At 39.0% G+C, this 13,083-nt stretch overlaps 1 protein-coding gene across 2 annotated transcripts; it reads left to right on the plus strand.

Moving 5' to 3' along the window:
* The first annotated feature begins 1,839 nt into the window (after window positions 1-1,839).
* Window positions 1,840-11,793, plus strand: tspan3.S (tetraspanin 3 S homeolog). 2 transcript variants are annotated; one of them, NM_001094928.1, is made up of 7 exons: window positions 1,903-2,010; window positions 5,211-5,402; window positions 5,967-6,041; window positions 6,878-6,979; window positions 7,600-7,752; window positions 10,126-10,209; window positions 10,397-11,793. In NM_001094928.1, the coding sequence occupies exons 1-7, from the start codon at window positions 1,948-1,950 to the stop codon at window positions 10,487-10,489; spliced, it is 762 nt and encodes a 253-aa protein (NP_001088397.1). In that variant the 5' UTR covers window positions 1,903-1,947; the 3' UTR covers window positions 10,490-11,793. The 2 variants fall into 2 exon arrangements, with proteins under 2 accessions (XP_041443626.1, NP_001088397.1); XM_041587692.1 differs by lacking the exons at window positions 10,126-10,209; window positions 10,397-11,793 and adding an exon at window positions 8,590-8,661 and having other exon boundaries at window positions 1,840-2,010.
* The last annotated feature ends 1,290 nt before the right edge of the window (window positions 11,794-13,083 follow it).

Consider the following 13,083-nt stretch of genomic DNA (forward strand, 5'->3'; position numbering starts at 1 on the left):
CTTATAGCCTCATTATAATTTTAATTAATGAGTAAGCTGCTTAAATTAATGGTTTTTAAAAAATTGGTGCCAACATGAAATGGACTATATACACATGAATTTTGGTGAACTAATTGTATATTTATGAATTAATTTTGTATAGTATTTATCACTTTTTTGTATGATGAAATTAAAAAACCTCAATTAATTAATTCATTTCATGGCAGTCCGAGGATTAATTAATTATTTAATTAATTGATAATATGAAGTAATCTACTGTGTGCGGAAAATAAGATCTTTAAATTCCCATTTTGTATCTGATTATATTTATCTTACGCACCGCCGCATAAGGCTTAGTAAACTTCAAAAATGTATAAATAATAGTGTGCGCAGCCGACATACAAGTAACAGTCCCTCTTTTGACAGCTCAACCCGCAGTCCCTCATTTGTACTGGAAAGTCCCTATTTTCTCTGCACTGAACAGCCAGAAAATGAAACTGCTTATAGCAGAGCCCAGAAAAGCTAACAGGAGCAAATAAGATACTTTGTAACAATTTTGAGACACAAAAACATAGTTTAGATAAGGAGAAATATTTTCAAACTTTCATAACCTGCCAAATTTCGTAAAATGAACATGGTAATTAAGGGGTGTGGTCACAGAAAGGGGCATGGTCAAAAAATGTCACTGCGCTACGTGCGAAAACATTTTTTATCCCTCTTTTTACTTCCAAAATGTTGGGAGGTATGGCGGGAGCTTTATAATTGGCTTGGTATTCCTGTCCTCACATGACAACGGGGTATTAACCCATTAGTGACCACTGCCATGTTAGGATCAGGAAACTCACATTATCATGAGAATGTGGTTTCATTGGCGTATTTACTCTCCACCACACTTTTTTAAAAACGCAAAGTAAAAATGCCCCATGCGACCAGGCCTGGACTGGCAATCTGTGGGTTCTGGCAAACACCAGAGGGACTGCCATAAGATGCCATAGAAAGTCGCTATTTAGTGGGCTGGTGGGGAGCTGATTGGGCCTCTCTGTACTTGGAATGCCAGGGCCTATTTTGATTCCCAGTCCAGACCTGCATGTGACCATACCCTAAGAGTCAGGCCACACTGGATGTTTTGGGGAGATTTGGTTGCCTGGCTTCGCACTCTGGGCTGGCTAAAATGAAAAAACGCCGGCGCTAATCACACGCGGCAATTCGTTTTCCGAAGTTGGTAACGCTGGCTCTAATCACATGCGGTGATTCGTTTTCGGAAGTTGGCAACGCCGGCTCTAATCACACACGGCGATTCGTTTTCCGAAGTCGCCCGAACTTCGGAAAACGAATTGCCGCATGTGATTAGCGCTAGCATTTTTTCATTTTAGCGGGCGCAGAGTGAGGGAAGGCGTTTGGGGAGACTGGTCGCCGCCGCCAGGCGACCGAATCTCCCCAAAACGCCCAGTGTGGCCTGACCCCTAATACAAAGGTATTGTCATTTGAAGTCAGGAAAGATTTTTTCTCTCTTCTGGGTAAACTAGGATGGTTTTAGATAGTGAGGAGAAGAATAATAATAGTACTGAGAGTGGGCCCCTGGTCTATGGTTCTTTGGTGGGCGGGCCCCTGGTCTAAGGTTTTAGGGTGGGCCCCTGGTGTCCCAGTCTGACACTGGCAGAGGTTGACAGAACAAGTAAAAAATCGTCAAATACCAAATTGCATGATTACAGAAAATCCGAAAAAAATGAACTCTTCGTACAATTTTACAAAAATAACAAATTTATTATGGTTAATAAAGTCGATCGTACCCTTTTACATCGAAAAAAATTTGCCCGAATTAAAAATGGCCGCCTCGCTGTCAAAGGATAGGAAGGCCAGGGGTAGCTGACGTGTAGACGTAACTTGTAGGCCGGCCCGGTTGCTGTGAGAGCTGGAGAGCCGGGAGCTGCGTCACATAGCGGGAGTTGCCATCTTGTGAACCGAAAGATGGGGCAGTGCGGGCTGATCTCCTCCAAGACCGTGCTGGTCTTTCTAAACCTCATTTTCTGGGTAAGCGAGCGAGACGCTGTTCTATGGCGGTCCCTGCAACTTATCAGTCGCTGTTGGAGACGTTACTGTGGTTGCGCCCGTTTTCGCTGCATTATTGGGATTGTGTGTACTGTAGCTGCACAATTGCTTTACCTTGTAACGTGGAGCGTTGCTTTGTGGTCTGTGTCGTTGCCTGTGTGTACTAGGGCTGCTGGGAGTTGGCGCTGGGCGATCGCTGCAGATTCCTTTAGTCAGCTAATCCCTGGCATATGGTGTCCGTGTTGCTGGGCATTTACTTAGGAATGCAGCAAGTGTCTGTTCTGTACAAGATCAGTACAAGTTGGAGGTTCATGGGGACGATGAGGGACTTGCATAGATTTAGTAATGCTTGGAACTTTGCACAGTACTTCAGTACCTTTAATTATGCCATTTACAAGTAATTCAGGATTTGGTTTTAAAAGTTCACTTTTTCTTGCAGAGCACTTGTGCCGCATGGGGCTGTACTTTGTGCCTGTCCTTTCAGCCATAAGCAATAGTTCTTTTTTTATTTTTATATTTCCTACCTCACAGCTGTTTTTGTTTCATACTGTCCATGCAAGAGTGATACAGGTATGATGTTTATTATCCAGAAACCCATTATCCAGATGGCTCCACGTTACAGAAAAAGAAGGGTTTCTTTCTCTGTTTCAGCGCCACGTTACAGAACTACCGTCCTAGTTTAAACAAGAACATGCTTTCCTTCTTTTATCAATTTACTTTTCCTCTGCAATAATCAGAGTATCTAGCAGAACATCCTATCAACAATGAACACTGAATAATACTTAAATGCTTTTAAATAGTTTAAAGTTATAAGGTTAAAAAAACTCTTAACAAGAAACCGTGGTCCTGCTTTTTTAAATTCTGCAATGGGAACTTAGAGAGAGAGGCAGTAGATTTAAATAGAAGGCCATGAGAGGTAAGAAGCATTTGGAAGCAGAGCAAACAAAATGTTTTGTGCATGTTAAAGGTTTTTGGCTGAAGCCTCAATTTAAAGTTTGACATTTGCTTACTGCTCACCCGGAACTTGGATATGGATTTAGGATCAGTCATTTCTACCATGGTGTCCAAAGCAACAAATAAATGTTTACTATAAAATTCACGGTAATTGTACTTCAGGGCTTTTGGGCTTCTAGGAGTATCTAAGGAGCAGTTAGGATTTCACACTAGATGGCCCTCGGGTTGGGACCCCGACCAGCTCTAAAATTTGGAAACCACTGATCTAAATCTATGTCAGTGTCTTATGTGATGAATAAAGCATTGTGTATTTGTGTTGTATTTAGTTTCAGTGCCCCATGAATTGCTAATGGTAATTCCAGATATTCAGTCCTCAAGGGATCAATTTCGCCACCAGATACAAACTTTCTTTGTGTATGTGTTCCTGGTTTTACAAGTAATGCATCCTCAGTCTTTCATATTTTACTGAAAAACCTGTTTTATCACTTCAGAAAGGAACTGAGTTGCAAAACTAAGTGTCTAGCCCCATGTCTGATTTCAAAATTAAATATGAAAGAAATCTGTTTGCTCTTTTGAGAAACGTAAACAGTGCATAATTCAGCTGGAGCAGCACTATTAGGGCTATTCCACACGGGGAGATAGCGACGCGTTTGCGGTCGCGGCGACAAAGCGCCGCGACAGTCGCCGCGACCGGCGCAGACGACAGTTTTGTATGGGCGCCTATGTAAAAACGCCTGTGCTAACCACACGAGGCGATGCGCTTTTCAACAGTCGCCTGAAAAAGCCTGGCGAGGCATTTTCAGGCGACTGTTGAAAAGCGCATCGCCTCGTGTGGTTAGCACAGGCGTTTTTACATAGGCGCCCATACAAAACTGTCGCCTGCGCCGGTCGCGGCGACTGTCGCGGCGCTTTGTCGCCGCAAACGCGTCGCTATCTCCCCGTGTGGACTAGCCCTTAAAGGTGGCTATACTACGTTATGCCCACATTGAGGTGGGTGATATCGGGCTGATCCGATCGACCACTAAAATGTCTTTGTATTCTTCATTTGGTGTTCATGCAAATGAGGAACACATTTTGTGGGATTAATCACTTGATATGTATTAGTTGTGGTTTTGATTGTGGTTTACAGAGACAATTTGGTTTATGCACTACTTTACATTTTGCAATATTGTAATTGCATTTTAAAGTAATGGTAAACAATTTGATTTTATATGTTTGGCAGAAAACCTTGAATGAAATTGCATATATGTTTAAAAGGGAAGTTCACCTTTTAAAGGTGCATTTTACTCACTTTTTCATCATTAGTTCAGTCAGTAAGGCTTCTGCTGAACATTCTTTTTGCCTATTGTTTTAGTTATGAAATATCTGTGGTTTTAAACAGAGCAGAATGTGAGATTGAAAGTAAAGCCACATGCTGCTTCTGATTCTTCTGACCACAGGGTTCTTTGTATAACGAGCTGTGTATCTTACCCAAAGCCTAACAGTGGTAGAAGGGAGGGGTTTTAGAGGGCTTCTAAGTAATTTGTTTTTTAATAGTGCTTGTACCAACAGGATGCAGAATATTTCTTTAATTTAACTAATAATGTTTAGTGCTAGAAACAACAAAACATATATACACATTCACCAATTAAGATAATAGGCACACATCATAATGTTAAAAAGAGGATTTACTGCCCCTCAACTTTTAGAATGCTATAGATTGGCCTCTTCATTTGGCGTTTGTTTATTATGTATTGTTTGCTCTTTTATGTTGCCTCTTTTCTGAAAAGCACTTGATTTGCAATATGGTTTGGTTTACTAACCGCAGTAACCAAAAAAAAAAACCATTATGAGGCTACATTTTTTGTTCCTAAGGTTATGTTGTATTGCTTTTCTTTCCGTCTGCATTGCCTTATTTATGTATCACACTGAATTCTAAACGGCTACTTGGTTGATAAAGTAAATGGTACCCAATAAACCAAGTTGCCATTAAAATTCCAGCCTGGGGAGCTGCAGAAAAAAAACAGAAATTAGATTGATCTAAAATACCATTAGCTGCATAATTCTTAATGGTAATTCTACAGTAAACTGCCCTTTTAAATTATACTTTTTATACATGTATATTATAGTTGCATATAAACTGTTATTTGTTGTTGCTTTTGCATAAGGTTTATCACCAATGATTTATTCTTTTGAATCTGTGTAAAATTTCACACTGCTGCTTTTCTAACATGCTTTATTGTTTGCAGGCTGCGGCTGGCATTCTATGCTATGTGGGAGCCTATGTCTTCATCACCTATGATGACTACGATCACTTTTTTGAGGATGTGTATACCTTGATTCCTGGTGTAATAATCATTGCTGCAGGAACGCTTCTTTTCGTTATCGGCCTGATTGGTTGTTGTGCCACCATCAGAGAAAGCCATTGTGGATTAGCAACGGTGAGTGCAACCAACCTACTACTGTTCACTGAAATGATGCATTCATAATAGCTTCACTTGTCCATTGTTGTCATCACTTTTTAAAATAACCATCAAATCAAGGCATGTTGTATTTCCACATTCAAATAGGGCTGTATATCATCCCTAAACCAGTCCTTTAGCATTCCAAACATTCTCCTCCTAAAAGTAAAGTCAAGTTAATTAGACCCTGCTAGGGTATTGCTATATTCAACATATACCCAGTAAATAGAGTCTGTGGTTGCATTCTTTCACTTTTTTTAAATTAAATATATAATCTGTGGTGTTTGTATTATGCACAATCCAACCCATAACCCAATCAATCCAAAGTAATGAATGTAGTGCCTAATTTTGGAGTAGAATTTATCTCTAGTGTATATAAATATAAAATCTAGATTTGGTGTTCTTCCTAATACTTGTCCATGTGTGAGTTTATTGAGTGTGATATTCTTGCCCGCTCCCTTTATAAATATTTAGTATGGTACTATGCTTTGGTGTCAGATGGTAAAATATAACAGTGGTTTATGAACGTTTTCCTTTTTTCAGTTTGTTGTCATCTTGCTCTTGGTGTTTGTGACTGAAGTTGTTGTGGTTGTTCTTGGATACATCTACAGAGCCAAGGTAAGGGGCAGATAGATGCAGAACATCACCATAATACTATTGTGTTCACAGTGAAAATAATAATAGAGATTAGCGTTAGTGATGCGAGGGTCGGGTTTTTCCCGACCCGCACCCACCCGATATCCGCTCTCCCTCCACTCCTGCCCGAGCCCAACTTTCGGGTTCCTTTTATAGACCCACGCCGTCCTGCCGATGACAAAAAGGGGCAGGGCGAGCAGGCGTGCGGTTATAAAACTGGAAGTCACAAGCCAGCAGTGTAAGAGGGGTGCGTGGTCGGCCCGACCCGCAGGTAAACCTGCAGATATCAGGCCTGCCCGCACATCATCTCCAAAGTGGGTAAAAGTAGGTAATTGTATAATTGATTATAATTAAACCAACCATTTGTGTCATTGCCATCATTCACAGTCATAGTCTAAGCTAGCCCATTCCTACATGTTCTTGCTATCCAGTGGGAGCAAAGTTTTTATTTCCACTTCCATGCAGTAGGTTTTTTTTTTTTTTTGTTTACAAATCTTATTGATCACAGAGCAGTATGTGTTTGTGCTTTAGATTAGCCTACATATTTTGTGTACCCAGGAATTTTGGCAGTATATATAAATATAAAACAAACAAAAAAACATAGATATATTTTTATAGATAGATAGATAGAGATATATAGATATATAGATAGATAGATAGATAGAGATATATAGATATAAAATATTTGAAAAGTAAAACTTTAGTTCCAATGGATATAAAATAAGAGGATAAAGTGAATTTTTAATTTCTATGTTTTTTTCCTATCTTATTAGTAGCTACTGTTACTTTATGATATGAGATCTCCTCTTTGCATGCAGGTAGAAGATGAGGTGGATAATACTATTGCAAATGTATTCAATCAATACAATGGGATATCCCCTGATTCAGCGAGCCGGGCAATTGATTATGTTCAACGGCAGGTAAGAACGAGGCTGTAGCAGGGCTACTAGAGATGCAGAAATATGCTAGTAGCAAACTGGTATATAGGTGTTGGCAGTTTTATGAATGCAGTGTCTATATTATGGTTCAAACCTACTTGTAGTTTTAGGATTCTTACTTTTCTTTTTCTTCATAGCTGTGAATTTGTTGTGCTAGAAATCTGAGGTTCACAGCAAAGATATGTCGAATGATAGAAAAGGAAAAGTTAAATATGTTATAAGAAAATATCTCTTGCCTGATGAAAACTAGAAGACTTTAGTGAACAGCCAAAAAAGTCTCCGCTGCAACTAAATAATACAATAATATATTCCTGGCATTCTTCAGAACATGTACCACTTTGCATTAAATTGTAACATGGAATAAATCTTCAGAATGCAAGGACCGGATCATTTGCTCTTTGATGACATGAAATAAGTTGTCCTCTTTGGATATTGCAATTGTTGTTGATGAATTATAAAGTGTATTACAAAGGAATTGAGCAAGCACATAAGTTCTACAGAGCTTTTTGACACATTCTAATTCTGTATATTTATTTTTATGTATTATTAAAGCATGCAGTACAGGAAAGGATATTTTACATTTTACCTGTCTTTCTGTAAAGCTTCACTGTTGTGGCATTCACAACTACTCAGATTGGGAAAACACTCCTTGGTTCTCTGAAGCAAAGAACAACAGTGTTCCCCTCAGCTGCTGCCGCAACTATGTGTTCAACTGTACAGGAAGTATGAACAAACCTGCAGATCTCTACTCTGAGGTGAGTTGGCAGATATTTTAAAGCTGGCAAAAAAACAAATGTTACAAAGATATATTGCTATATAGTGTAGATTATATTATTGTGTTTAGCGAGCATGTTATCCAATGAACCACATTTCATTGTAGGGCTAGTGCAGAGGCCCTCAAGCTGCATCACTGATATTATCTTCAAATTAATTAAGTGTTGCTGTACCAAACATGGGTCATATACTAAGCAATCGCAGGTGCTCTAATAGCTGATCTTGCTTGCCAATATTCAAAATCACGGAGCAGAGACAAGTCTCAAGGCATTCAAATACTCACTTAAAGTTCAGCCTCTGTTTTCGAGGCTGTTCAGCTTAAAGGAAAAGTAACACCAAAAATGAAAGTGTATTTAAAGTAATTAAGATATAATATACTGTTCTGCACTGCTAAAACTGATGTGCTTGCTTCAGAAACACTACTATAGTTTACATAATTATGCTGCTGTAGAGCCATGGGCTAGCCATTCAATCTATAAAAAGGACTTGTATTTTGTAGAATACAATGAATTTAGATTCTCGTGTAAGAACTAAACCCTTTGTATTCTGCAAAACTTATCTGCTCTGTAACCTATACCATTTAGTTTTATTTCACCATGATTGGCACTGGGGCACCACTAGTGCACTTTTCATTGAATAGGAGTGCTGGCCTAAAGTAAGCAGTTATATTCATTGGAGATGTCTAATACATTGGCAGCCCAAGTGAATTTGACTTGTCATTGATTATTCTGCTAATTTTATAGGTCAACTTTTTTTTTCTGTTTAGACTTAACGTTACTTCAGTTTAATGCTTTTTTTTTTTTTTTTTTTTTTTTTAGCTCTTTTGCTTTGATGAAAATCGTATGTGGCTAAATATTCCATATTTTATATACTGAACTTATTGCACCAGCCTAAAGTTTCAGCTTGTCAATAGCAGCAATGATCCAGGATTTCACACTTGTCATAGGGGGTCACCATCTTGGAAAGTGTCTGTGACACTCACATGCTCAGTGGGCTCTGAGCAGCTGTTGAAAAGCTAAGCTTAGGGGTCACTGCAAATTTACAAGCAGAAAATTAGGTTTGTCTGTAATATAATCAGATGCTACTGGGCTGATTGTTAAATTCTGATGCTAATTGCACTGGTTTCTGTGCTGCCATGTAGTGATTATCTGTATTAATTACTAATCAGCCTTATATCGTGACATTTCTATTCTATGTGTACTGTATATTGTGAGTTGATCCCTAAGCTCAGTAAGTGACAGCAGCACAGAGCGTGTGCAGTGAATCTGCTCCCATGCACAAAAGTTACCATTTAACACTGCACAGTTACTACCACTTAAAGCGATACTGACATGTTCCTACAAAAATCATAGAAACGAGTCAGTATGAAGTAAATGCTGCACAAGGAATAGTTTCCTGCAAAGCCGCCCCCAGCTAACTGATCTTTCGGGTTGCTTCAGTGATGCAGGGCTGGGAGTGATCCTTTTATAGGATATATTCCTGTTTTCATTCGTAACAGCCTATGGAAGGATTGTGCTGCCCCAGTCCAGTGTCAATGAAACGGCTCAGAAGAACTTTTAGCTGTGTCGGAGGGTCGGGTGAACACAAGTTTGTGGGGGCGACTTTGCGGGGGGGGGGGCTTTGAGTGAAACGATTCCTTGTGCAGAGTTTACTTTATACTGACACGTATCACCAACCAAGCGGAAAGTAAAGAGGTCTGGGCGTCCAGCAAACTCATCACCTTGCCGTATAAGAGCTTGCTTGAGGGTCTCCAGCCCACTAAGGACCAGCACAGGCTTTGTGCCTATCTGAATCTGGAACACATCACCATAAGTTTTGCTCATTCTTGTCAGGCTAAGGTGTGGATTCTTGCTCAATGATAACAAATTCCCAATAATAGGATAAGGCATAGGCCCTGGTAGTTTCTTTGTTCCTGGTGGGATTTTGACTCTTTCTGACCTAAGCACCAGAAACACAATGGCAAAGACTGTAGATACCAGAAGAAACTCAGTGATGGTGGTATTCGCCATCAACCCAGCAATTGAACCTATCCAATCTGTCATTTTTGTCTGCAAAAAAAAAAAAAAAAGGTAATCAGTTATAACACTCAACTGATAAGAACACATCATGTTCCATAGATTGACTCTTCATGTGAAGGGCAACTAAAAATTACTATAACGGCAATGAGGCAATGACACACGGTGCTATGTGTGATTTTTATAGTAATGTGTCCATATCGCTTTAAGGTGAGGAGTTTTATCCCCATTACTTGGTAATCGTACCAAAAATAACTGCAATTGAAGTATTAAACAGCCTTTCATCTTTTATTTGTCTTAATATCTTGCTGAAGACTTTATGGAATTCTTTTTTTCTAGGGTTGCAAAGCTCTAGTTGTGGAGAAGCTCCAGGAAATAATGATGTATGTCATCTGGGCTGCTCTGGCATTTGCTGCTATACAGGTGAGGCTTGGACTGTTTAACTGTGTTTGATTTGAAATGTTAGATGGTGGGTGTGTTTGGTTTAAAATGTTAGGTGTGTGTATAGTAACTTTGTTTGGTTTAAAAGGTTAGGTGTGAATTCTGTTGCTAAATGATGTAACTGTTGAAGTGTTGCAATGTTTTACACTATCCCATGTTAATGTTACAGCTCCTGGGAATGCTGTGCGCCTTTATTGTCCTGTGCAGGAGAACCCGTGACCCTGCCTATGAACTTCTCATCACAGGTGGAACTTACGCATAAGATCTACTAAATTGCCCAGCTACTTGTGCTTCGTACCCTTCAACCTTTGTTCGAAAAGGGACAACTCAGCTGGACAAGTCTCCTCTTCCACTTATTCGTCTCTCCCAGCTGATTCTCAGCTGTGAACTGACTATATAGACAGATATGACAGTGGGTCAGCTCTCTCTCTGAATTGTTACCTGTCTGTTACCTCTGTCCTCAGCCTGTCACTTCTGTAGTGTTTTTTGTTTGTCTGATTTAGTTTGTGCTGATTTTGTAGGTTTTAGCAAAAGTGACTTGATGTTAGCTGTAGGACTGTTAGTGAGGGAAAGCAGAATTGTGTTAGGTCATTGGTCTGAACTCACTAATGATACAAAAAAAGAGTCAATATGTGCAGCTGTCACTAAATGCACTTCTAACCTTAAAGGGGCTACCTTCAATTTGAAAACGATCATCTGCATCTGCAGCAGGCAACTGCATTATTTATTAAACCACTCTTGAACTCAATTATACATTTGTAAAATAAGGATTCACTTGTTTTCCTATTTGAGAGGACTCTGTAGTAGGAATATTCTTTTGTTCTAACTTTTATCATCTTGGTCATGGTCTGTAGAACCCCTTGGTGCAAATTATTTATTTTCAGCTACACCAAAATATCTTTGTGCTGATTCTTTTACTTGTTAGCAAGGTGAGGCCCATCATTCATACTTCTACTTGAAATGCTGCTTTTCTATAGTCCTAACAATGGTACGAAGCATGTGTCCAACCATCAAGCACATCCAGCATTAACAAAACTTCTCCTAATGTTGTATATTTACATAACCTCTCCAACAAAGGTGTAAAACTTATACAGTGCAAGCCATTTGTTGTTAATTTATAAACAATTTATTGGCCTTAACCTCCAGGAATCTTTTTCTTTTTTTCTGCTGCAGAAAAAAACAAGTTCTTCAAACTACTGTTAAAAGTGCAAAGAGATACATGGTTTGGATGGAGGGGAGCACTATACTTGAATGAACCTAACCTGGAATATTTAGAGCACTCCATTCAACTCTCTGTACGCCACTCTACAGTAAAATATGTTTTCCCAACCCCTCTTGAAGCTATTTAGTCAGGTTGAATAGGGAAATTTAGGAGCCTTTCTGAGGCAAAATATGCACTACATTCTTTCAGTAGTTAATTATTTAGGTTGTTTTTCTATTTGGAGCTGTTCTGTGTATGGAGTGAAGAATCTACTGTTAATAATTTCACCATATGGAACAGCAAATAATTCTGTGACTGGAACTGACTTGTAAATAGTGACTGATTCAATAAAAAATTACACCCTTCCCTGTGATGTGTGTCCATATAGGTTTTATAAATATATGTGTTACTGTGGAATAAATCAGACTGGGGGGGGGGGAAAGGGTGAGCTAAATTTCTGTATTTTATATACTGAGCTTAATGCACTAGCCTAAAGGTTTAGCATATATGTAACATTGATTACACAGGCCTTCATAGTTATGTACAGGAGCTGACCAGTAGCTGTGACATTGCACATGCTCAGTTTGCAATTACAGACCTACTAATGTAATATAGCCACTTAGACTTCCACATTAACAATGTGTACTTTTGAGTTTGGTTCAAAACAGACACAAATGTTGTTCTATGGTCACATCTTTGTTGTCTTTTGATTGGTTGCAGCTTTCAATACATACATTTCAATGCATTTGTGTGTAGTTAGGATTGGCTTTGGTATACTGCAGTCATTCTGATTTGCCTGGAAGCAAAGAAGTGAGTAATTGAAATAACCTGGGAAATAGTGGACACGCGCGCACACGCGCACACACACACACACACACTCTCTCTCTCTCTGTGTGACTGTATAAACAGATGTAAATACAGTAAAATAAAAATACAATCCATACATTGCCTTGCATGAGTAGTCAGACCCTTAATCAGTTGTCTCATTTGACTGAATAACAAATCCTACACTCAAATGTTGTTCCCAGTTTTGATTTCATTGCTCTGAAACGCGCTACTTCTTTTTTTAATGTGACTTATGAGGAAAACACTGAAATCTGTTATTTGCATAACTATTCAATACCCACCGTTTAATATTTAGTAAAGCTAAAGTATTAGCAGCTTTGCACACTGTATGGCAGAGATTTTAGCCCATTCATCTTCGCTACTTGTGTACTAATAAGAGATGAACTACTTGTGTACTACTGAAAGATGAACTATCACCAAGATTTTGTCAGACTGAAACAGATTCTCTTGCATTATTATTGGATATTGCCCCATCCATTGTGTTTATTACAAAGACAGCCAGTCCCTGCTGATGAAAAGCAATCCCACAGCATTATGCTGCCACCTTTTTACAGTGGGTTTCAATGAAACACTTTAACATTTTGGGTGCCCACTGGATGGAAGATGTCATTATTAGTGGCACTGTATGCTGTATCAGGCGTTGTATGAGAAAACTAGGAGCTCAGCAGCAGAATTAACCAATTCTGATAGTTCTGTAAACCCACCCATATATTAAAAGGGAACTATCGCAAAAATTTAAATGTAATATAAGCATACTGAAATAAGAAACTTTCTAAATACAGTTAAATATTATGTACTGTTTCTGAAAT

Source organism: Xenopus laevis, chromosome 3S (assembly GCF_017654675.1).
Source record: "Xenopus laevis strain J_2021 chromosome 3S, Xenopus_laevis_v10.1, whole genome shotgun sequence".
NCBI classification, from domain to species: domain Eukaryota; kingdom Metazoa; phylum Chordata; class Amphibia; order Anura; family Pipidae; genus Xenopus; species Xenopus laevis.

Coding starts and splice junctions, on each gene's coding strand:
- tspan3.S (NM_001094928.1), top strand. CDS start 1,948: ATGGGGCAGTGCGGGCTGATCTCCTCCAAGACCGTGCTGGTCTTTCTA. Junction 5,403..5,966: donor GCCATTGTGGATTAGCAACG/GTGAGTGCAACC, acceptor TCCTTTTTTCAG/TTTGTTGTCATCTTGCTCTT. Junction 6,980..7,599: donor TTGATTATGTTCAACGGCAG/GTAAGAACGAGG, acceptor CTTTCTGTAAAG/CTTCACTGTTGTGGCATTCA.